General features: G+C 38.0%; 1 protein-coding gene across 8 annotated transcripts in view; it reads left to right on the top strand.

The window, feature by feature from the left end:
• AGTPBP1 (ATP/GTP binding carboxypeptidase 1) overlaps positions 1 to 24,915 on the top strand; it is a 142,462-nt gene that overhangs the window by 11,046 nt on the left and 106,501 nt on the right. For 7 of the 8 annotated variants that reach the window (XM_037035826.1, XM_037035822.1, XM_037035827.1 and 4 more), the window contains exon 2: positions 8,653 to 8,717. In XM_037035826.1, the coding sequence (XP_036891721.1) occupies positions 8,686 to 8,717 (32 nt within the window). In that variant the 5' untranslated portion in view covers positions 8,653 to 8,685. Of the gene's footprint in view, positions 1 to 8,652; positions 8,718 to 24,915 lie in introns of those variants that run through there. The other variant, XM_037035828.1, reaches the window with a different exon arrangement.

Here is a 24,915-nt window from a genome sequence, read left to right as displayed (position 1 = left end):
CTGTCCTTTTCTTCCTGTGTCTTACTATCAGGGAGGGGTTTCAAGGCCCTCTCCCTTCTCTGCACCATCAAACGAACCTCTGTCTCTGGTGAAACCCTGTTATGCAACAGCATAAACGCCTTGTCATACGGATTTCACCCTGTTTGTGTAACTTGACAGTACTGTTCCGGTTGCGTAATGGCACAGTAATCTGGGGAACCATCCGCGGGCCACCTTTTCCCACGCTCCAAAACGTGCGTAGGCCACACAGTATTATGATAACAAATCGATATTGGGCCGTGGCATACGAGCTGTTTGTACTCCAGCCCTCTTCCTGGACAAACTGGGTACTTCCCCAGTGGGCTCCCTCCAGGAACCAGCACAGAGCAGCCCCTGCCTGCCCAGGTATGCGGCAGGCCCAACCCCGTGTGTGACCAGTACTTTTCTTTCTTTTCTACAAAATTGCTTGCTTTTCCTTATGTATGGGCTAACTTGAGGAAGCTGATTTTGCTGTGTGATTTTCTGTTAAAGTCAAATTCCCACATATAATTTTGGTATATGCCATCTTTAAATATATGAAAGTCAACTCATACAGACCCCTTTTCCAATTTAAGGTAGCGAATACTGTGAGTTTAGATCGTTAATGCAGCTTTTTCTGTTTTAAACCTCTGTGGCATAAATAACTTAGAATACATCTTCCAAAGATCCAGGTGGGTCAGTGGTTTTGCCTTTGTGTAAAAGCACACAGTGTTGCATCGTGGGACAGCGGCCCCGAGGTGCAGAGGACGGCAGTCCCAAACCTCATTTGGAAGTGGTTGAATTGCAGATGCCCCTGCAGAGACTAAGCTTGTATTTTTTTGGAAGCAGCTTTGTTGGGATATAACTTACCATACAGTTTTCCCATTTAAAGTATGCAGTTCATTGGCTTTTAGTGGATTTACAGAGTTATGCAGCAATTGATTTTAGAACATTTTTATTACCTCAAAAATAAACCCCACACTCTTTTAGTTGCTCCTCCTACACCCACCTCCCCTAGTCCTAGGCAACCAGTGATGTCTCTGGAGATTACTTATTCTGGATATTTCATGTAAATGGAATCATACAATGATATGGTTTGATGACTGGCTTTTTCATGTCAGTATTTTCCTTTTTGTGTGTGATTTTTAAAATTGTTAGCATAATATTTTCAAGTTTCATTTAGGTAGCACATATGTGTAATAGTTGAATAATAGTCCATTATATAGATATATCACATTTTATTTATCCACTTATCCATTGTTAGAAATTTGGGTTTCCACTTTTTGTCATTATGAAGAGTGCTATGAATATTTGTGTACAGGTTTTTGTGTGGGTACAGGGTTTCATTTGGGGGTCTCCACCTAGAAGTGGACTATCTGAGGCATGTGGACACGTTGTGTTCAGCCTTCCCAGGCACCGCCAGACTGTGCCATTTTATGTTCCCATCCACAGTGAGTGAGGATCTTAGTTTCTTCACGTTCTTGCTAACACTTATTATTGTCTTAGTCGCTTACAACTTACTGTAGCCATGTTGCTGTGTCTGAAGTGTTATCTCATTATAGACTAAGTTTTTAAATAGTGGTTAGACAAAACAGGAATGATACTAGTTAGTCTAAGATGGAATTAATATTGCAATCAAAGTACTTACTGGACTGACCTGGGGCTGTAATCTTCAGTAGCCATTCTTAACTCTGGCTGTGCGTGGTTAGTATCACTTCTAACTTAAAAGACGGTGTCAGAGATTTATCCAATCTCGGAGGATACTGTATGATATTTTTCCCCTCACAAAATTTTTTATTGGAAAAGAGACCAGTGAAGATACAGTTGTGGGGAACAGAATCTACTTTAGATACCTTAAGCATAGAGGGTTTATTTACCATAGGATACTAAATGGCTTAGAGAATTGTTGGATGTATAGTATCAAACTCGTCCATTCAGGAGATAGAAACCACACAGTAACTTAACAGGGAAAGATTCATATAAAGAATTGTTGACTGTAACAGGGGATTGGAGCAATGAGGGACTTACCAGTAAGAAGGAAAGGTAACTCTAAGGAATGTAGGAATAGCTGATATAATTACTACTCCCAAGGCTAAGATAGAGTGGATCTCCCTCCCCCACTGAGGTCTAGACCTTGTTGGGAAAAGGCAAGGTCAAGGCAAGTAGCTGTGGGTGGCGAATTTGTTAGATATGTACCTTCTGGGGTGCCAGGAAAAACTGTGCATGGAGAGGCGTCTCACCAGAGTCACTGTACTACAAAACTGCCTGGCCTTCTGTTGGAGAAGCTGCATGTGCTGCAGGAGCCTGTTGCTGGAGAAGCCGCCCTTGTTTCAGGAGTGGGTCCTGGAGAAGCCTTGTCTGCTACAGCCTGGTGAGCACACGGGAACCAAAAGCAAAATTCTTTTACCTGCAGTGTCTTTCCTGTGCCCTCTTGATAAAGCTTAATATGATGTTAAAGAAACGAATATTTTTAAGAGCGTATGAGATCTATCCAGAAAGTACCCAGCCAGATCCTATGGGAAAAATAGAGACATTTACTGAAGAAGATACAAGCTACAAGAAACACTATACATAGGACAATGACATTTCAGTTCCCTTTGAGGTAGGCACCTTAGGACCTCACCCAGTTCTCCCAATTGCCATTAACTGCCCTGTCATTTTTTCCTGAATCTCATCAATGGTCTGAAATCTCTTCCCTTTCAAAGGTGATTTTAGTTTTGGGACAAGCCAGAAGTTGCAGGGCACCAGATCTGGGCTGTAGGGGGGCTGAGTCACCTAGGTGGTTTGATGTTTCACCAAAAAACCCTGCATGAGAAGTGATGCACGAGCAGGCGTGTTGTTGTGATAAAGCTGCCAGTCACCAGTTGCCCATAGCTGTGGCTTTCTGTGTTGTGTTAAAACAAATTGTAACATAAAATTTGTTGCAGATTCGCTACCCTACTCACTCAGTCATTTTGAATGTGGCAGTCACACAGTACACATGCTCACTCAATGGCATCTACTAGTACAGCCAAGTCATCATTATTCATGCATGTGCATGCCAGTTCACTCCCCTTGCCTCCAAGATGGCATCGATGTGCAAAGTGTTCTCGTTATATTAACAATGGCTGGACTTTTTCTGGACAGATCTTGTACAGCCACTTTCACAGATAGGCAAAAGATTAATTTGGAGATGGGGACAGTAAGTTAATGTATGGCGCAGGTATTAAGTGGTTTACAGAACTGTTGAGAGGTATAAAGAGACTCTAGGTTGAGCTTTCAGGAACAGCTCCCCAAATCTCTGCACGGAACTGAGAAACCAAGAGTGGTATTGTTTCTTTAGGTTAAGAGGCCTCCTGTGTAATTGTGAAATTTTCCCCAGATCTTCATTGCTAGAATCATGCTCATGTTTTAAAATCAGGAAACTGTTGTGGTCAGGAGGCTGTGGTGATCAGAAATCTTTCGCTACACATACCAGCTGTAGAACTAGACGGGACTGGACCTGGTCTTGTTTGCACCTGCCCTGTCCGCAAGCGACTAGACCACCCTTTCTTGATCTTTATACACAGGAGGACTCATGAAATAATTTTTAGGTCTTGGGGTACTCCTCCCTGAAAACGATAACATCCATAGCTATGATATTGGTTTGAACAGAAAAGTTTAGGTATAATAATTGTTCTTATCACCTCCAATTCAGTCCATTGGTGAAGTAGGGATCTTCTGTCCTGAACAGTATGAAATGGGTGCTACCTGACACTGGTCAGAGGCGAGGACAGCTGTTCATCAGTCAGGTCTGCTCACAGCCTAGGAGAGGAAGATCCTGGGTGCCACATGGGGGTGACACTTGACAACAGCAAACCAGCGAGAGGGCCTGTGGGAGACAGGCTTCATAGTAACAAAAGGATGAAGTAACCCTCCCACCCCTTTACTACGGGAGTTTGGGAGTAGTTTGTTTGAGTAATTCTGAGAGTTGGCAGGGAACTAAAACCAGTTCAGCTTTGGACTGAATGCAGTGCAGCTGGTTTGGCTGACAGTGGAACCAGCTGGGTGAGGAGCCTTCCCACTGGACGGGGCACAGACAGCAAGAGTGGGAGGACCCTTGTTAGCCTCGGGGCCTGTGGAGCTCACAGCTGTCAGGGCCGAGTTTGGAAGTATTAGGTCTTACGACAGAGTACTTCTGTAATGACTGCTATTGCTCTTCTGATAATGATAATTTTTCTGTGCATCTAATTACTTCAGCCATCTAATTAATCTACTCTTTTGTGTGGATCTCCATCTCAGCAAAGTATGTAGAGTCTGATGTAAGGTAGTTGTGCAGATAGAAAAAATAGATTTTCCTTTTCTTAAATTTCTTACTTTATTTTTACTTTATTCAAGTAGGCCTAGGAGTCATACCACAGATTTTTATTATACAAGATATTAATAAAGTATGCCCTGTGTATATGGTATGTGCAAGAGTATTTTTATTTTTATTTATTTAAAGAAAGTAAAAAAAACTTTAACCAACCTTATTTGGAGGGGAAAAAAGGTAATTAACTTAGTTTGCCATTCGGGTAACTAAGCTTCTTTTCATGATTTTTACCATAAAGACTCATATGGTAAAGTTGATAAATTTCTGTTAAATAACTGTTTTCAATTTTTTTAAAGATAGGTTGCTAGGCTTAGTTTAAATAAATAATTTAGGCTAATTTTTTTGGTAATTTTTCTTGTGGTAAAATATACTTATCATAAAATTTGCCATTTAAACCATTTTAAGCTCATCTTGGCTGGTGTGGCTCAGTGGATTGAGTGCCAGCCTACGAACTGATCCCGTGGTTCAACTCTCTGCCTTTCAGTTGGACTCCCAGTCAGGGCACATGCCTGGCTTGTGGGTCGGGTCCCCAGTTGGGGGCGTGTGGGAGGCAGCGGGTCCGTGTGTCTCTCACACATTGGTATTTCTTCCATACATCGATGTCTTTCTCCCTCTCTTTTTCCCTCCTTTTCTCTCTAAATAAATAAAATAAAAAAATAAGTAAACCATTTTAAACTTATAATTCAGTGACATTAATTTTATTCACAATGTTGTGTAACCATCACCACTGTTTATTTCCAAAAATTTTCATTACCTCAAATAGATACTTTATACTTACCATTAAGCAAGGACTACCCCTTCCCCCTTACCTCCAGCCTCTGATAACTTTTCATCTACTTTGTATTTCTATGAATTCGCCTATTCTAGATTTTTTTATATATAAGTGGAAGCAAAGAGTATAATATTTGTTGTTTTAGTTCTGGCTTATTTCACTTGGCACAGTGTTTTCAAGGTTAATTCATGTAGCATGTACCTGAACATTCCTTTTTTCTTTTTTTTAAAAGATTTTATTTATTTATTTTTTGAGAGAGGGGAAGGGAGGGAGAGAGGGAGAGGAACATCGATGTGAGGGAGAAACATTGATTGGTTGCCTCTCTGCGCCCCACTGGGGACCTGAACCTGAAACCTAGGCAAGTGTCCTGACCCAGAATTGAACTGGTGACCTTTTGCTTTGTGGGATAATGCCCAACCAACTGAGTCACACTGGTCAGGGCAGGGAAGTCACTTTTTATGGCAGAATGATATTCCATTTTACCTATATACCACATTTTTGGCCCATTCATCTGTTAGTGGGCCCTGGGTGGTTGCTACTTTTTAGCTATTGTGAATAATGCTGCTATGAACATTGACATACAATTACATGTTTGAGTCCCTGTTTTTCATTATTTGGGGTACATAGGAGTAGAATTGCTTGGCCATGTAGAAATTCTGCACTTAGCTTTCTGGAGAACTGCCAAGCTGTTTTCCACTGTGGTCGTACCATTTTACATTCCCACCAGCAGCACGTGAGGGCTCTCGTTTATCTCCATTCTTGACAACATTGGTGGTTTTCCGCTTTTTTGATTGTAGACATTGTAGTAGGTGTGAATAATGCTGTGATTCTGATTTGCACTTCCCTAGGAATGGTGATGTTGAACATCTTTTCGTGTGCTCATTGACTATTTGTATATCTGCTTTGGAGAAATGTTTATTCAAATCTTTTATGTATTTTTAAATTGGATTGTCTGTTGGTTGTTGAGTTGTAGGAGTTCTGCATATATTCTGAATAAACCCTTACCACATATTTGATATGAAAGTATTTTCTCTCGTTCTGTAGGTTGTCTCCACTTTCTTGATGATGTCCTTTGATGAACAAAAGTTTTAAATTTTGAAGTCCAATTCATCTTTTTTCTTTTATTGTGTACTTCTGTTGTAATAACTAAGAATCGATGGCCTACTGCTAAACCCAATGTCATGTAGATTTAGCCTCATGTTTTCTTCTAGGAGTTCAGGTGCTGATTTTTAGGTTGTTGACTCATTTTGATTTAATTTTTATATAACGTGTGATTAGGGGTCCAACTTCATTCCTTTACATATGGAAATCCAGTTGTCTCAGCAAAGGACAATCTGTTCTTTTGTAATTCTGTTCTTTTGTAATTCTTTTGACATTCCCGTGTCAGAATCAATTGGCCATAGACATATGTGTTTATTTCTAGACTTCAGTCCTATTGCATTCATCTGTTTGTCAGTACCACATGTAAGTTAGTTTTTATTAACATTATTTGCAACATGAAAATTATTGAGAATGTTAAATAACAAAGCTGTTAAAAATTATAAGCCAAAATAATGTTAGTAAGACTATTGTTTAATTAATATAATTTATATGAGACATATAAATATGAGACATAATTTATATGAGAATTTGGAAAAAACTTAAAAAAATTTATTTTAGAAAGGGGAAGAGAGAGTGAGAGAGTCTTTGATTTATTGTTCCACTTATTTATGCATTCATTGCTTGATTCTTGTATGTGCCCTGACTGGGGATTGAACTGACAACCTTGGTGTATTGGGACAATGCTCCAACCAACTGACTACCCAGCCAGGGTCCAACATAACTTTATTTCTTTACTGTCTATTTTAATCCAGTCCCAGGAGGGAGTGGAGAGAAATGCCTGTGGTTAAACTACTATTTTATTGTGAGTTGGAGTTTGAATCATTTCTTAACTGTTGAAATAGGAATGATGTAAGTGCCCGGCATTCATCTTCACAACTCAAAATTTACAGTGAACTTTTCACGAGATGTGTGGCCAGTGTAGTTTTAGAGAAAGTCATACCACTCAACAAGAAGTGAGTTCACTTCTGTTTATGCCTGGCAACAGCAGCACTTTTGAAAACATGTGGGATCCTTCCCCACTACCCCCTCTGCCCCGAATATATAGTAAGTCTTAATTAATTTGGATATTGGGAAAGTTATTTTGATTTTCTAGTCATTTTTTTAAAAGTCTGTTGAATAAAAGAATAGAAAAATTTAAAATTCTTACAACTTTAAAAACAGAGCATATAATTTTTATACATAATCCAAAATAAAGTTTCCTCTTTAATAATTGAGTTAATAAGAACAATAAAAAAGCATGTTTTGTTGAAGTAAAAGTTTTTTGTTACTGAAGAGAAACATTCAGAATACCTGTATCTTCTCATATCTATGTCTGCTCCTCAGCGTGCTTGTTTTCTCTGAAGTACACGGCGTTACTAACATTGATGAGTGTGTGATTCACTTGTTGAAGATAGCGTTTATTTTGGGTGAAAAGTTACAAAATCTGAAAAATTATCAAAATTTTGTGAATCAAGATTTAAGGGTTTTAAATGTGTAGTATGGCCCTGGCTGATGGCTTATGGCTCAGTGGATTGAGTGCCATCTGTGAACCAAAGGGTCACCAGTTCGATTCCCAGTCGGGGCACAAGCCTGGGTTGTAGGCCAGGTCCCCAGAATGGGGAGCACGAGAAGAAACCACGTGTTGATATTTCTCTGCCTCTCTTTCTCCTTCTCTTCCCCTCTTTCTAAAAGTGAATAAATAAAATCTTTTTAAAAGTATGTGCTTTGTAAAGATGAACCCTGTATTGATTGAATATGCATTATGGACATTAAATGAGATGATGTTATAGGTCTTTACTCTGTTGGAACAGTTTGTTATTAATTTAAAAGTGTTCTTATATAGGCCTGGCTGGTGTAGCTCAGTGGATTGAGAATGGGCCTGTGAACCACACAATTGTAGTTCGATTCCCAGTCAGGGCACATGCCTGGGTTGCAGGCCAGTTCCCAGCAGGGGACTCACAAGAAGCAACCATCCATTGATATTTCTCTCCTTCTCTCCTTCCCTTCCTTTCTAAAGACAAATAAATAAAATCTTTAAAAAAAAGTGTTCTTATATAGAAATAATTATACATAGTTACCAGTATTTGCCACTATGTGAATAGTGGACAGTAAGTACACTAATTCCAGAATGCTGTGGTTGGTTTGAGTATTTTAAAGAAAGAGTATTAGATTAGGAAGGATAATTTGGTCTCCAAAGAAATCTTAACACTAGATCGTAAATTGTATGATGCTCGGTTCAGACATTTTTTTTTAGCTCCAGGATTTTGGTAACATTTTACTAGTGGATTTTAGGTAGTAGGCACACATTGTGCATTGAAGTGACTTGCCAGAAGCACATAGAACGCAAACATTCTTCTGTGGTTTCCAGTGTTACCTTGTGTTTCTCATAATACAAACTTTCAGTTGTATGGCTTTTGTGACATCTAAGGTATAGAGAACAGAATTATATTTAATTAACTTTTTTTTTTTTTAGATTATCTGCAATGGTGAAATAAAGTAACTCAAGATGAGCAAGTTAAAAGGGGTATCAGAGAAAAGGTACTGTAACTTTAAATACCAGCATGTATACATTTCAGAAATAATACATGAAGCAGTTATTTGAAACTCATTGCTTTAGAAATATTATTTATGTTTAAATAATATGTTATACAGTTGACCTTTGAACAACATGGGTTTCAACTGGGTGGATCCACTTATATAAGGATTTTTCTCAGCAAATGCCTGTACTGTTTTCATTCCACACTTGGGTTTCCGTGGGTGCAGAGGGCTGCCTGTGTGCACTGATCTAGGCTGTTTTATGTAGGGGACTTGAGGATCTGCAGATTTGGGTATCTGCTGGGGAGGGGGTGGCCTGGAACCAATCTTCCATGGATAGTAAAGGATGGTTTTGGGGATTCAGAAGTTACACATGAATTTTCAACAGCGCATTTGCCGGGGTGGCTGGTACCTGTATCCCCTACATTGTTCAGGAGTCAACTGTATTTATACTGTTATATTAATATTTAACTTTTCAGGTAAAGCTTGAGTTAGCAAGCTATGACCCGTGGATCCAATATGGCCTGGCTCTTGTTTTTATATGGCCTGTGAGCTAAGAATGATTTATACATTTCTAAATGGTTGGGAAAATAAAAAGAATAATATATCGTGACATATGAATATTATATGAAGTGCAAATCTCAGTGTACATCAGTAAAGTTTTAGTGAGCATGCTGATTCACTCGTGTCGTCTGGTCACTTTGCACTACAGTGGTAGCACTGAGTAGTTGTGACAGAACAGGTACGACTGTGTGGCCCAAAACACCTGAAATATGTGTTATCTGGCCCTTTACAGAACAAGTTTAACTGAACTATGACTTAAAGCACCATCTTTACTGTGGAATTTCTTATTTCTCAGGAAATCTGGAGGGGTGGAAGAAATATTGAGACTTGTTGAGTTTGGACAAGATTGTAATTGGAAGGATTAGATTGGCAGATTTAAAGACCATGTGAATGGGTAGTGATTTAACTCCAATAGGCATGTCTTTTAGGAAACAACAAGCAGAATTTTTCTCTGCACCCCATTCACCATCATCATGGTCATGCCCTAAATGTTGTCACCAGCAAAATTCTCATTTCTAAGTACTGATTTAGACATTTTATTCTCCAACGATGGTCTTATCTGTCTAGTTCACTTGCACGATGGTCTGCATTGCAAGGGTTCTGCTTTATCCAGAGCTCTAATCTATTGGCTTTTATTTTTTTCTCATTTATCTCCTTTTTACCCAGTGTAGAATCGATTGTCTGTTATTACCCTCTTGCAAATACCTGAAATGTGTTTATCTCACTTTCTGTGTGGGTGTGTGTGTTTTATCAAAACCACTGGGCAAAGTTCTTTCCTTGGATAAGTCTTTGTTGAACAGCTGAATGATGTTGAACTAACTTGGCAGATATCAGTAAAAATTATTATTATTATTATTTTTTTAATTTTTATTTAACTCTTGTTCAAGTACAGTTTTCTGTCTTGTATTCCCAGCCCTGCCTCTACCCCCAGTGCTCCCCACCTCCCTCCCATCTCTGCCCCCCACCTTAGTTATTGTCCATGTGTCCTTTATCAGTAAAAATTATTGATTAACAACCTGAACTTAGCCCAACAATCTTATTTATTACTGTGGTCCTCTGGAAAGTTCATTTTTCCCAAATTTTGTAATGACTGTTTTATACTTTCTTTTTAAAAAAATAATTATTTTTAGAGAGATGGGAAGGGCGGGAGACCTGGCCTGCAACCCAGGGGTATGCCCTGGGACTGAACTGGCAGCTCTTTGGTTTGCAGGCTGGTGCTCAGTCTGCTGAGCCACACCCGTGAGGACTGTACTTCCTTTACGCCTCAGACCTTTGAGACCTTCAGATAGACACCCTCAGCAAATGACCATCTCTCACCGTATTTAGAGATAATACATTTATTGTCCTCTTAATACTTTAAAAACACGAGCGCGGGCCTGCGAACCAGAGAATTGCAGTTCAATTCCCAGTCAGGGCACATGCCTGGGTTGCAGACCAGTTCCCTGCAGGCCAACTCCCAGCAGGGGACGCACGAAAGGCAACCATACATTGATGTTTCTCTCCCTCTCCTTCCCCTCTAAAGATAAATAAATAAATAAATAAAAATCTTTAAAAAAAATACTTTAAAAACACTTTTACTGAATTTATTGAGGTAACATTGGTTAATAAAATTTTATAGCCTTCAAGGGTACAGTTCTATAGTACATCTTCTGTGTATTGTATTGTGTGTTCACCATATCCTTACATTTGTTAAATCAAATTTACATGCTGCTTTTATTTGATTCCGTCCTCTGCTTACCCTCCTGGTACTAAATTCCTTTTCTTCTCAAAGACTAATGCTGTTACCTGTGTTCTAGATTTCACTTTCTTCCTTTCTTCTTAGGGTCTTTTAATTATTATTTATTCTTTGTATTGAATTTTTAACTCCTTTATTTCTTACCATTTAAAAATTCCAGTGTTTATAAACTCTGCTCTTCGGTTACTCCCCAATTTATGTGATTCCCTTAAAAGCCAAAAAATTTGAAATAGTCTATCAATACAATCTACATCTCATTTCACACTCCTTAACCACTCTCGTTTGGTTTCTGTCTTATCCACTATACCAAAAGTTCTTTTGAAAGCCACCTTTAATGTTCCTGAACAACTTTATTGAGGTATAATTATCATACAACAAACAATGCAGAGAGAGTACAGTTTGGTAAGTTTGGCCCACGTGTACCTGTGAAACCATCCCCTCAGTCAGAACACTGAAGGATTCATCGTTGGTTTCCTGGTCCCCTTTGTATTCCCTGCTTCCTGCCCCATCCCACACTCCAGGCAGACACTGATCTACTTCCTGTCACCATAGATTTGTTGTGTTCTAGAACTTTGTATAAATGGGATTATACAGTATGTCTTTGGGAGGTTTGGAGGTGGGAGCTGGGAGTGTGGGACTGTCTTCTTTTACCCAGCGTAGTTATTTTGAGATTCATCTCTTGTAGTGTGTATCATTCATAATCATACTTTTTAAAATTACTAAGCAGTATTTCCTTGGATAGATATACGGAAGTCAGTATTTATATTGTGGACATTTGGGTTGTTTCCAGTTTTTAGCTATTACAAATAACACTGTTAGGAGCATTTATGTACTAGTATTTATATGGCCTTATGCTTTCTTTTCTCTTGGTCAGATACCTAGGATTGGAATGAATAATATAGCCGGTCTGTGTTTCTTTTTTAGGAAACTGCCAACAACCTAATAAACTGCCGAAGACATTACATCTTATACTCCTTTCAGCAGTGTATGAAAATTCTAGTTTTTTGCATTCTCAGCAACAGTTGATATGGTCATTCTTTTTAAGTTTTTAAATTCTTATGGTCACTCTTTTAAATCTGTAGCCATTCTAGTATGGGTGTTTTGGTATCTCATTATGCTTTTAACTTGAATTTTCATAATTACTAATGAGGTTGAGTATCTTTTCATGCACTCACTTGCTTTTAGCATATCTTATTTGGTGAAGTGTCTTTCTGAATCTCCCATTTTGCTTGAAGGATTTGTTGTTTTTATTATTGAGCTTTAGTTTTCACATATTGTACATCCTTTAATAGATTCGCAGACATTTTCTCCCAGTCTTGACTTTCCATATTTTAAACAATGTCTTTTAAAGTTCAGGAGTTTTTAAATTAGGTGATGTCCATTTTGTTTATTTGTCCTTTTATAAATAATGCTTTTAAAGTTGTCTGTAATTAGTATATACATAACCCATGTTTACCAGTGTTTTCTTCTAGAAGATTTATGGTTTTGACATTTAGGTCGGTGCTCCATTCTGAGTTAAGCTTTGTACATGGTGTGAGGTATGGATAGAAGTTCTTTTTGGCGTAGGCATATCTAGTTGTTCCAATACCATTTTTGGAGTGACCATCCGTTCTCCATTGACTTGCCCTGGAACCTTTGTCAAAACTCTTGTCCATGTGCATGTGGGTCTCTATTTGGACCCTGTTTTGTTCCATTGATCTAGATGTCTGTTTTACTGACGGTACCTCACTGCCTGGATAACTGTAGCTTTGTAATGGATCTTGAACTTGTGTGGGTCTACCAACTTTGTTCTTTATCTTCGAAGTTGGCCCTGTTATAGGTTCGTTTGCATTTCCATAGGATTTTTGCATCAGTTTGACAATTTCTGCACAGTAGCCTACTGGGATTTTGATTGGGATTGCCTTGATTCTGTAGATAAGTTTGGCAAGAATTGGCATTTTAATATTGAGTCTGCTTGTCCTTGAACATGATGTACCTCTTTTATTTATGATCTTTCATTTCTTCCAGCAGTATTTTGTAGTTTTTAGTGTACTGGTCTTTTACGTTGTTTGTCAGATTTGTTCTATCATGTCCCACAAAAATAATAGCTCTTTGGGTGTCTCCAATAATTTTTAAGAGTACAAAGGTAGTATGAGTTTTCTTCTGAAATTGAGAACTTCTGTCTTGGCCTATATTAACTTCTGTATTAAGCTAAAAATGAAGCTGAGAGTTACCTTAAATCATCTTTTTTCATTTTAAGTCTTTTTTTCTTTTTGTTGCTCTTATTGGGTATTTTTTCCACCTTGTCTTCTAACTTGCTGATTTGATCCTTTGCCTTCTCTGGCCTGCTTTTAATTTCTTCTAGTGTATTCTTCCTTTCAGATAGTGCATTTTCATTTCCACTTGGTTTTACTGAGGTTGATTTTGAGTTTCATGATACTGTGATCCAAGAAAATGTTTCATATGTTAATTTTCTTGAATCTGTTAAGACTTATTCTGCATCCTACCATGTGGTCTATTTTTGAGAAAGACCCATAGCTTTGACAGTGGTTCTTATTTATCGTCTCTGTGTCTTTTTATGGGCTGACGTATTTCCTCCCAAGTTCCTTGTAATTCTCACGAAGTTCCTTGAGCATCCTTATAACCGTGACTTTGAACTCTGTGTCTGATAAATTGCTTGCCTCCATTTCAGTGAGCTCTTTTTCTTGGGGTTCCTCCTTTTCTTTCATTTGGGGGTTGTTTGTCTTCCCATTTTAGTTGTTCTTTTGTCTGTTTCTACATATTAGATAGATCTGATTTCACTCTCTGTCTTTGCGTGGTGACCTTATGTGGCAGGAGTCCTGTGGGACTCTGTAGTGCAGGCTCCTTCATCTCCTGAGCTGGATGTTCTACGAATGGTCCTTGTGTGGCTTATGTGTGCTCTCCTGTTCTTTTTGGTCTTGATTGTTGTTGGTCTGCTTGTTGGTGGCTCTCCCCTGTGGCTGGCTCATCGAGAGGCACAACCCCAGCCGTGCCTTTTATGCTGGTATACCGGTGCTGACAGAACAAAGCCAAACAACACAGAAAACAAAACCCACACAGCACAAAACAAAACAAAGCAAAGCAAAAGCAACAACATCCCTAACAGCAACAGCAAAATCAGTGATAAAAGACCAGAGAATAATAAAAGTGGAAAGAGAAATAGAATATTATAGGAAAAACAAGAATACAATAAGACCAAAGGAAAGAAAAATGAGTATAAGAGGATAGAGGGAAGAGAAACCTTAAGAGTTAGGAATAGAAACGGAGACTCACCACAAAAGAACAAAGAAAGGGAAAATATAAAGTTAAAAAAATAAGGAAAGGAAGGAAGAAGGCAAAATGGAGTAGAACAGGAAGAGTAAAATACGAGATTTGAAAGGAAAGAAATAAAAGTAAAAAATTTGAAGAAAAAATGATAAAAAATAAAAAATTTGAAGAAAAAATGATAAAAAAACTATGCTGAGGAATGAATAGCAAAATAATGCAAAAGCTAAAAGTAGGATTCACCTTAACAGAGTTTAGTGCTTGCCTGCTGGGTTCCCCTCTGGATACAACTCTGACGTTGTTGGACCTGGTGAAATCCAATGTCAGATGCTGTCCACATCCAGCTCTAGGCAGCTGTTCAAAGATATGAGCAATGCGCAGTTTGGGACTGATTCGTCTGGATTTGGCTGCACCTGGGATGGGCTTTGCTGCTGTGTAAGTCTGGGTTTTCTCAGCACAGGACCCAGGGTGGGTCTACTAACGAGCAAAGGCACTGCTGGAACTGCCTCCACCTGCCTCTGCTTGTGGTCCTGCCCTTGGTCTTAGTCTAGCCACTGACCTGTCTGTTTCTGAGGGGGCTTCTGGTGGAATCAGAAGGATGGGACCCCAGGGTCTCCTGTGGGAGGTTCCATTCAGACTTTAGGTAAGGTGATGGGGTGTGTTACCCCGTCCCCACACGTCTGAGTCTGTCCCAGATTTTTTTCCTGAACTTGGCAGGTCAGAGCCCTTAGTAGGATAGTGGGTGGGGCCTCCAGGGTCCAGAGTTTGGTTGTTCTAGAAACCGGGAGGGCATTTCTAGGCTCTTCCAGGATGGGGAAGTGCCGGTCTGATTCCTGGGAAAGTATATGGAGTGGCCACGTCCAAAGGTCATTCTTTAACACCCCTGAGTCCAACTATGTTGCTGTCTCCACAGCAGGGGATAAGCTGGAGGTAGGGAGGAAGTGAGAAAGAAAAAAATTAAAAGTGATGCAGGGTGTTGGGAGCAAGTTTCCAGAGGGTGGGGTGATTGGTTTCCCATAGGCTGGGGTCTTTTTCCTCTGGGAGGGGCCTGCTCTTCTCGAGAAAATGTCTGTTGTGGTATGGTGCGGCATCCCAGCACCAGGAGCCCAACCTCGGTTCCCCTGTTCCCCTCCCCCAAGCCTTCCACTTGAGACTGTCCTCGTGTGACTTCAGACGCCGCTGCCCTCCCTTTGCATGAGCCCAGGGTGAGTGACTGGGAACCTGAAGTCTGTGTGCTGGCCCCTTAGAATCAAAGAAAGGAAAAAAGAAAGAAAAAGGTGCCTTTGTCTCCAGCGGCCTCTTCAGTAGGCAAAATCCGTATGGCCTTTCACTGTTGGATGCTGCGTGGGCAGGTGATCCCAGCACTGGCACTCTGTGCTTGGGAGCCTGGTGTGAGGTCCAAGGTTCACTGCTGGCCAGGTGAAGCTCCCACGGCCCAGAGGCAACCTTGGCCCAACACCAGTGATGGTGGCGTTGGCCCCTTTTGTGGTCCTACCCTTTCATCCTGTCTCCAGGTGATTTCTGCCTGTCCTTGGTTAAGTAGCTCCTCTTCAGGTAGTCTTCAGTTTATTTTGGGTGGATAGTCCCCTCTTTATTTTTACTTTCAGTTTGGTTCTGGGAGGCAGCGCAAGATAAAATTCTCCACAGCTATCTTGCCATTCTCCATTGAACTAGAATTTATTGTATTTAATTATTGCATAAGAGATACTCAGAGAAGTATTGTCCAGTTAGAATATTGTTTTCCTTATGTATTTAAATATTTGACTATTTCTACAAGAGAATGATAATGATATTTCTATTTTTCATGTCTATTGATTTATGATGGGGAAGAATTAAGTTGTGTGTTCAGGATTTTCAGAGAGCTAGTAGAAATGTGATTAAAGCAAAAATAATTAAAGAAAAAAGTTAAAAAAGAGATAAATGAGAAACATTTCTGAAAGATGATAATGTGTGTTTTGGAATTAAAATCATACTTGAAATTAAAACTTAATTTTTATACATCTGATTTAACTCTTAAACTTTAGTATATTTTATGTAAATTTTTCTGTCAGATGTTTTTATCTTATTTATGAGAACATCTTCATTTTCTACAGCTAATTTATATTTTAAAGTAAAAAAACATAATAAATTTTATATATAATTTGAAAATAGGTTCAGTAGCCCTTGCATTTGCTTGGGAAAGTATTTGTTGCAAAGAAAGTATCTGTACAGCACTGGAACTTTGGTAATATCCAAGAAATCAAAAGCAGTAGGAGACCACTATAGTGAGACAGATATGTGAGTGATCATATCTTTAAAATATAACTTGGTACAATGTTTCACATTGATCATATTTTTAATTTCATTATTTTCTCACTATAAAGTACTTAAGATTATAAATGGAACCTCTGGAGGTTTGTCTTAGCCTCATTGTGATTCATCTAAAAATAAAGTAAGACAGGGAAGCTACATCTCTTTATTTAAAACATTTCTTTAACATTTCATATGATAAGGGCTTGGTGATGACGAACTTCTTGAACTTGACCTTATCTGAGAAGCACTTTATCTGCCCTTCTGTTCTAAATGAAAGCTTTGCTGGATAGAGTAATCTTGGATGCAGGTCCTTGCCTTTCATGACTTTGAATACTTCTTTCCAGCCCCTTCTTGCCTGTAAAGTCTCTTTTGAGAAATCAGCTGACAGTCTGATGGGAAGTCCTTTGTAGATAACTGTCTCCTTATCTCTTGCTGCTTCTAGGATTCTCTCCTTCATTTTAATCTTGGCTAATGTAATTATGATGTGCCTTGGTGTGCTCCTCCTTAGGTCCAACTCCTGTGGGACCCTCTGAGCTTCCTGGATTTCCTGGAAGTCTATTTCCTTTGCCAGACTGGGGAAGTTCTCCTTTATTATTTGTTCAAATAACCTTTTCACTTGTTGCTCTTCCTCTTCTCCTTCTGGTACCCCTATAATCCAAATGTTGGGACATTTAGAAGGGACTTATCTAAGAAAAAGAAGATAAAAAACATGTATAGTAAAATGACAGCAAGCTCACAATTATTAACAACCACACCTAAAACAAAAATAAACTAAGCCAACAAGTAGAACAGGAACAGAACCACAGAAATGGAGATCACATGGAGGGATAGCACCAGAGGTGTGGGAGGAGGAAAGAAGGGGAAAAGGTACAGAGAATAAATAACATAGATGGTAGGTAGAGAATTGACAGGCAGAGGGCAAGAATAGTATGGGAAATGTAGAGGCTAAAGAACTTGACACATGGACCTGAACTAAAGGAGGGGAATGTGGGTGGGAGAGGGTGTTCCGAGTGCAGGGGAATGGAGCAGGAGAAATGGGACAACTGTAATAGCATAATCAATAACATATATTTAAAAATTAAAAAAATTTTCTGCTTTGCAGTATAGCTCAAATTGTTCATTGAAAAGCTCTGTAGGTTTTTTTCCCCCACAAATGTCTAAAAATTATACAGATGGTAGAGCTGCCCTCTGGTGTTCATCCTGTGTTCCTTCAACATTAGTGTCAATAGCCTTTTAAGGTTTTAGAGTGGAGTCGGTGGTGGCTAGAATTTTGTTCAGTTGTTATTATTCTGTAGGTGAAAAAAGTAGACTAGAGAGGGAAATTGACTTGCCTATGTTCTGAATTCCCACTTGCTTGCGTTTTTTCAAAAAACATATTCATATGCCTCCTATCATTTGAAATAAGAATCGCTTAGATGAAACTTAGAGGAAAGCTTTATTTTTTAATAGTGGTATAATTTAGTTAAAATTTGTAAGAGTTGTAGACCAAACACTCTTAGTTTGGTATGGATATGTGTTATGCTTTGTGTGTGTTTGAATTTTTAAAATCAATGTTTTATTAGCTACTGAAAGTAAGAGAAAAGTAATTGAATAAAATTAGAAAAACACAATTATTACACTTTTCAATTTTGGTTTCCATAATGCATATTTCTTTTAAACATGGATTATGGAACTGTTTTTAGATGTATTTTCCCTAATATGTAAACTGTGGTAATACCATTTCTCACCAAAAAGAACTAGGTCTTTCAGAAAGAAGTGGCTTGGCTACAAGCTACACCAGCCAGGCTGTCTGTGGGTTCTTTATGCATGTTCCTTGATGGCCCTTCCTCTTCTTTCCCCTGTTATCCCTCTCTCTCCTCCCCTTTGGTTACTGACAGTTTGTTCTTTATTTTCGTGTTTGTGGTTGTATTTTGCTCACTTGATCATTTTGTTGATTAGGTTCCACTTATAGGTGAGATCATATGGCATTTGTCTTTCAACACCTGGCTTATTTCACTTAGCATAATGTTCTCCAGTTCTATCCATGTTGACACAAAGAGTAGGAGCTCCTTCTTTCTTTCTGCTGTGTAATATTCAATTGTGTAAATGTAACACAGCTTTTTGATCCATTCATTTACTGATGGGCACTTAAGCTGTTTCCAGCACTTGGCTATTGTAAATTGTGCTGCTATGAACATTGGGGTGCATAGGTTCTTTTCAGTTGGTATTTCAGGATTCTTAGGGTATAATCCCAGCAGTGGAATTGCTGGGTCAAAAGGCAGTTCCATTTTTCGTTTTCTGAGGAAATTCCATACTGTTTTCCACAATGGCTGCACCAGTCTGCATTCTTATCAACAGTGGACTAGGGTTCCTTTTTCTCCACCACCTTGCCAGCACTTGTTTGTTGATTTGTTTATGATGGTCATTCTGACAAGTGTGAAATGGTATCTCATTGTGGTTTTCATTTGCATCTCCCTGATGGCTAGTGATGCTGAACATCCTTTCATATGTCTCTGGGCCCTCTGTATGTCCTCCTTGGAGAGCTGCCTGTTCAGGTCCTTTGCCCAGTTTTTAATTGGACTGTTTGTCTTCCTGGAGTGAAGTTGTATGAGTTCTTTACGTATTTTCAAGATCAAACCCTTGTCCGAGGTATCATTTGCAAATATATTTTTCTATATGGTTAATTCCCTTTTCATTTTGCTCATATTTCCTTTAGCCATGCAGAAGCTTTTTAATTTGATAAAGCCCCATTTGTTTATTCTTTTCTTTATATTTCTTGCTCTAGGGGACATATCAGTGAAAATATTGCTGTCCAGAATATTTGAGATTTTCCTATGTTCTCCTGTAGGACTTTTATAGTGTCATGACTTATATTTAAGTCTTTTATCTATCTTGAATTTATTTTTGTGTATGGTGTAAGTTGGTGGTTCAGTTTCTTTTTTTACATGTAGCTGTCCAGATTGCCCAATACCATGTGTTAAAGAGGCTATTTTTACTCCATTTCATGCTTCTACTCCCTTTGTCCAATATTAATTGACCGTGGAGACTTGGGTTTATTTCTGGGCTCTCTATTCTGTTCCTTTGATCGGTGTGTCTGTTCTTATGCCAGTACCAGATTGTTTTGATTACAGTGGCCTTGTAATGTAATTTACTATCAGGTATTGTGATCCCTCCTGCTTGCTCTTTCTCAAAATTGCTGAGGCTGTTTGGAGTTGTTTATGGTTCCATATACATTTTTGAAATGTTCTTATCTGTGAAATATATCATTGGCATTTTTATAGGAGTTGCTTTGGAACTGTAAATTGCTTTGAGTAATAAGGACATTTTGATGATTAATTCTTCTAATCCATGAACATGGTATATGCTTCCATTTATTTGTGTCTTTCTTAATTTCTTTCTTCAGCATTGTGTAGTTTTCTGAGTACAGATCTTTTACCTTCTTGGTTAGATATTATCCTAGGTATTTTATTTTTCTTGTTGCTATAGCAAATGGGATTTTTTTCCTGATTTTTGTTTTGGATGTTTCATTGTTGGTATACAAAAATACCTTCAATTTTTGAATGTTGACTTTGTATCCTGCTGTTTTGCCAAATTCACTTATTAGGTCAAGTAGTTTTTTGTTGGAGTCTATAGGGTTTTCTATGTACACTATCATGTTATCTGCAAACAATGACAGTTTTACTTCCTCCTTTCCAATTTGGATGCTTTGTATTTCTTTTTCTTGTCTCATCACTGTGGCTAGTATTTCCAATACTATGTTGAATAGAAGTGGTGAAAGAGGATACCCTTATCTTGTTCCTGAGCTTAGTGGGAAGACTTTTAGTTTTTGCCTGTTGAGTTTGATGTTGGAAGTAGGTTTTTTATATATGACCTTTATTATGTTGAAGTATGCTCTGTCTACTCCCACTTGGCTGAGTGTTTTTAATCATAAATGGGTGTTCTACCTTATCAAACGTTTTTTATGCATCCATTGATATGATCATGTGATTTTTGTCTTTCCTTTTGTTTATGTGATGTATTACATTTATTGTTTTGTGAATATTGTACCATTCTTGCATCCCTTGGATGAATACCACTTGATCATGGTGTCTGATCTCTTTCATGTATTGCTGGATATGGTTTGCCAGTATTTGTTGAGGATTTAACATCTATGTTCATCAGAGATACTGGCCTATAGTTTTCTTCTTTGTTGTGTCTTTATCTGGTTTGGGATTAGGATGATATTGGCCTCATAGAAAGAGTTTGGGAGTCTTCCCTCTTCTTCGATTTTTTGGAATAGTTTGAGAAGGATAGGGGTTAGCTCTTCCTTAAATGATGTAAAATTTTCCTGTGTAACTGTCCAGTCCAGGGCTTTTGTGTGCTGGGAGTCTTTATTACTGCTTCAATATCACTACTTGTTATCAGTGTGTTTAGGCTTTCTACTTCTTCTTGATTCAGTTTTGGAAGATTATATTTTTCTAGAAATTTGTCTGTTTTACCCAGGTTTTGAAACTTCTTGGCATATAGTTGTTTGTAATAATTTCTCACAATCATATGTATTTCTGTGATATCAGTTGTAATCTCTCCTCTTTCATTTCTGATTTTATTTACTTGGGTCCTTTCTCTTTTTTTCTGAATGAGATTGGTTAAAGGCTGGTCGATTTTATTTATCTTTTCAAAGAACGAGCTCCTGGAATTATTGATCCTTTGAATTGTACTTTAGTCTCTATGTCATTTAATTCTGTTTTGATCCTGGTTATTTCCTTTCTTCTACTTGGTCTGGGTTTTGTTGTTCCAGAGCAAGTAAATTCCAGTTCTTGTAGATATAGGTGTAGGTTGATTATTTGAAATGTTTTTGTTTTTTTTAGGTAGGCTTGTTTTGCTATGAACTTTCCTTTCAGGACTGACTTTGCTGTGTCCCATAGGTTTTGAATTGTTGTGAGTTCATTTTCATTTGTTTCCAGAAACTTTTTGATTCCTTCCTTGATCTCATTATTAACCTGTTCACTGATTAATAGCATGCTATTCAGTCTCTCTGAATTTGAATGTTTTTGAGTTTTTTCCTTGAGGTTGGTTTCTAGTTTCAGGCCCTTGTGGTCAGAGAAAATGCTTGATACAATTTCAATTATCTTGAATTTGCTGAGGCTTGTTTTGTGTCTTATCATGTGGGCTGTCTCTAAAATGTTCAAAAAATATTACATTTATTAATATCACCATTGGTTTTTATCAGAAAATTTTCAGGTTAGCAGGGAGCTGTCAAGGTCATGTTTGATAGATCGATGTTGTTCAAAATTCTCATTTTATCTCAAAAGCTCCAGTTTTATCATTGGGAACAAATCAGACACATGTTTCCTAGAAATGATTGATTCACTTTGAAAAGATTTATTTCCATAAGATTATGCAAAGTAACCAAGTCTGAATAGTAATTGTTAGTTGCTTTTTTAGTAAAAATGATGTTCTGTGAAGAAAGTGGCTAGTTGAGCCTGCATTTGAAACAATCACACAGTGTTTTCCCCAAGGTAACCATCATATGTCAGTGTACACTTGAAATGTTTATGCACACACAGAATATTCAAGAGATGTATACTCATGGGTAAAATAAAGGCATTTTTGTTTTTACCTGAGTGCATGGTGGTGAAGAACACAGTGACTACTAGTACAGTTTGCTGTCACTGACTTGATTTGTGTCATGATGCCAGCCCATTACCTTCACACCATCTGTGCAAATATCAACACAATGTCAAATAATGTGTTAGTATTTTTATGAAAAGTTTTTTGACCATGCAGATTTTCTGAAAGGGTCTCAGTTACTCTCTGAGTTCTGTAGAGTACACAGAGTGCTGCTGGCCAGTAACAGTCTTATCATACCAGAAAGAGAGGAAACTGTCAAAGACTAGGATCATATCCAAAGGACTGAGGAGCCAACTTGAAAAGGCTTTCATTGATTAAAGATGGGACAATTTGAGCATTGATAACTACCCTGGATAAAACGTATCAAATGTGGCCCTGGCTGGTGTAGTTCAGTGGATTGAGCACAAGCCTGCGAACCAGAGGATCGCGGTTTGATTCCCAGTCCGGGCACATGCCTGGGTTGCAGACCTATTCCCTACAGGGGACACACAAAAGGCAACCATACACTGATGTTTCTCTCCTTCTCTCCTTCCCCTCTAAAGATAAATAAATAAATAGAATCTAAAAAAAAAAAAACCAAAACAAAATGTATCAAATGTGTTTAAATGTGTAAGTTCCTACTTGTACATGAAACTAAAATACGTCATTGGTTATCTGGAGAAGATTTAGGAAATGAAGTCATTCTTCTGAAAATTGATAAATATAGATAAATAAAAAATCTAGCATTTATTTTCCTTTTGTTTGGTGAACTGTACCTCTGCATAGTCAAATAAGAGATTTTTCTCTCTATGGAGTAATCCTAGTTAGCAAATGAAGAAGGAGTGGAATGGTAGAGGACACTGTTTTCAACCCTTAACGTAATAATGGATCTAGGCCGTGGTGCCCAGTGACTGATTATACTACAATCGTATTTGCTTCCTGTGGAAGATTATAGTACCACACATAAAGAATTCATGCCACCAAATCAGACCTTAATCAGATTAGGCTTTAAATTTAACTACTAGTTTACAGAAAATACAGAGGATAGACAAATATATTAATGTTACCATGGATGTGTAATTGGCAAAATTCAGAATGCTGGAAACTATAGGACAAATGACCAAGATTTGTTAACAAATAAATTGTGAGGGGGAAAAAAAAGAGTGACAAGAAATGTCTAGTTTAGAAGCCAAAGGGGAGAAGAAGAAGGGTCAAGTCAAGCAACAGGTATAAAGGACCTGTGGGCAAAGACAACGGAGGGGAGGAGTAAATGTGGGAGGTGGGGTGGACAGGGCAAGGGAGAGTAATGGGGGGAAAGTGGGGACAACTGTAACTGAACAACAACAAATTTAAAAAAGGAAAATACAATGTGGAGACCTCATTTGGTTTCTGATTTGTACAAATTAACTGTTAAAATGAGAGGATATGAATTTGGAAAGTTTGAACTATGACTAGATTTTTAGATGAAAGGATTGTACTGTACTGTACTGTTTTGGGTACAGTAGTACTGTTGTAGTTATATATATTTTATTATACGTATCGTAAAGAGTTCTTATTTTAGAAAATAGATAATGCCAATGACTTACATAGGAAATGGTCCCTTTGAGATTTGCTTGGAAATTAGCCACTGGGCTATGTGTGCCTGCAGGTAGGCGCGTGTGAAATGAGACCGTCCCTGAGTTGGTGACTGTTGGAACCGGGTGATGGGTATGAGGTGGTTCATTGTCCTGTTGTCTCCTTTTGCTCATGTTTGGTATTTCCTGTAACACTGCTGTTTCCACTCAGTCAGATTTACAGCAACAGTTTTAAGGAATCATTTCTCTCTTCTGAAACACTGGAAGAAAAAGAAAATATATGAAAATGTTACTTATTTTCCTCACTACAGAATTTTTTATTTAAAAATATGAATTATTTCTGAAAACCTAAAGGATAGAACATAATATTATGAATACCTGTGTACCAATCACTCAAGAAATAAAACATAAAAATGTGATGTGTACAATTGTCTAGTAACATTAAACTCCCTTACCTGACTTTGATGTTCATTTCCATGTGTGTGTCTCTCTAGAAACATATTTTCTTACGTGTATGTACTGTAGAATACACTAAAGAATATGTTGTATTCAGTGTGTATATTATTTATTTTATTTTTTAAAGATTTTATTTATTTGTCTTTGGAAGGGAAGGGAAGGAGAAGGGGAGAGCAGTATCAATGTATGGTTGCCTCTCGTGTGTCCCCTGCCAGGAACTGGCCTGCAACCCAGGCATGTGCCCTGACTGGGAATCGAACTATGATCCTTTGGTTCTCAGGCCCACACTCAATTCACTGAACTACACCAGCCAGGGCCAGTGTGTATGTTTTAAAACTGTTAATGATATACTATACATATCCTTAAAGTTTTTTGGGCTATGTTTTCATTTGGAGATTTATATATACTGATACACATTTTCATTTCTATACTGTGCTATATGAAAAATTAAGAAATACTGCATTGTTTTATGTGAAATGGTATATTAGGTACGTTATTTTACTCTAAGTGGTTTATTATGTACATCTGCTCAATATATATATATGTATTTCAACCTCCAGATATCTTTTCAGGTAAAGTACCTCCAAATTTGAAGCATAGGGCATAGTTGTTAATCAGAAAAATATGTAATAAATACACTTTTTCATATGTTTCCAGATATTTTTGTTCATTCCAGAATATAGCTGTGTATTCCCTATTCTGTGCACACCAGTATTTAAGATACTGGGTGTATAGAATAAGACATGTA

The sequence above is a fragment of the Sturnira hondurensis genome, unplaced genomic scaffold (genome assembly GCF_014824575.4).
Source record: "Sturnira hondurensis isolate 20B ecotype Veracruz unplaced genomic scaffold, ASM1482457v3 Scaffold0022566, whole genome shotgun sequence".
NCBI lineage: Eukaryota > Metazoa > Chordata > Mammalia > Chiroptera > Phyllostomidae > Sturnira > Sturnira hondurensis.
This window is presented reverse-complemented; position numbering and strand designations above follow the sequence as displayed.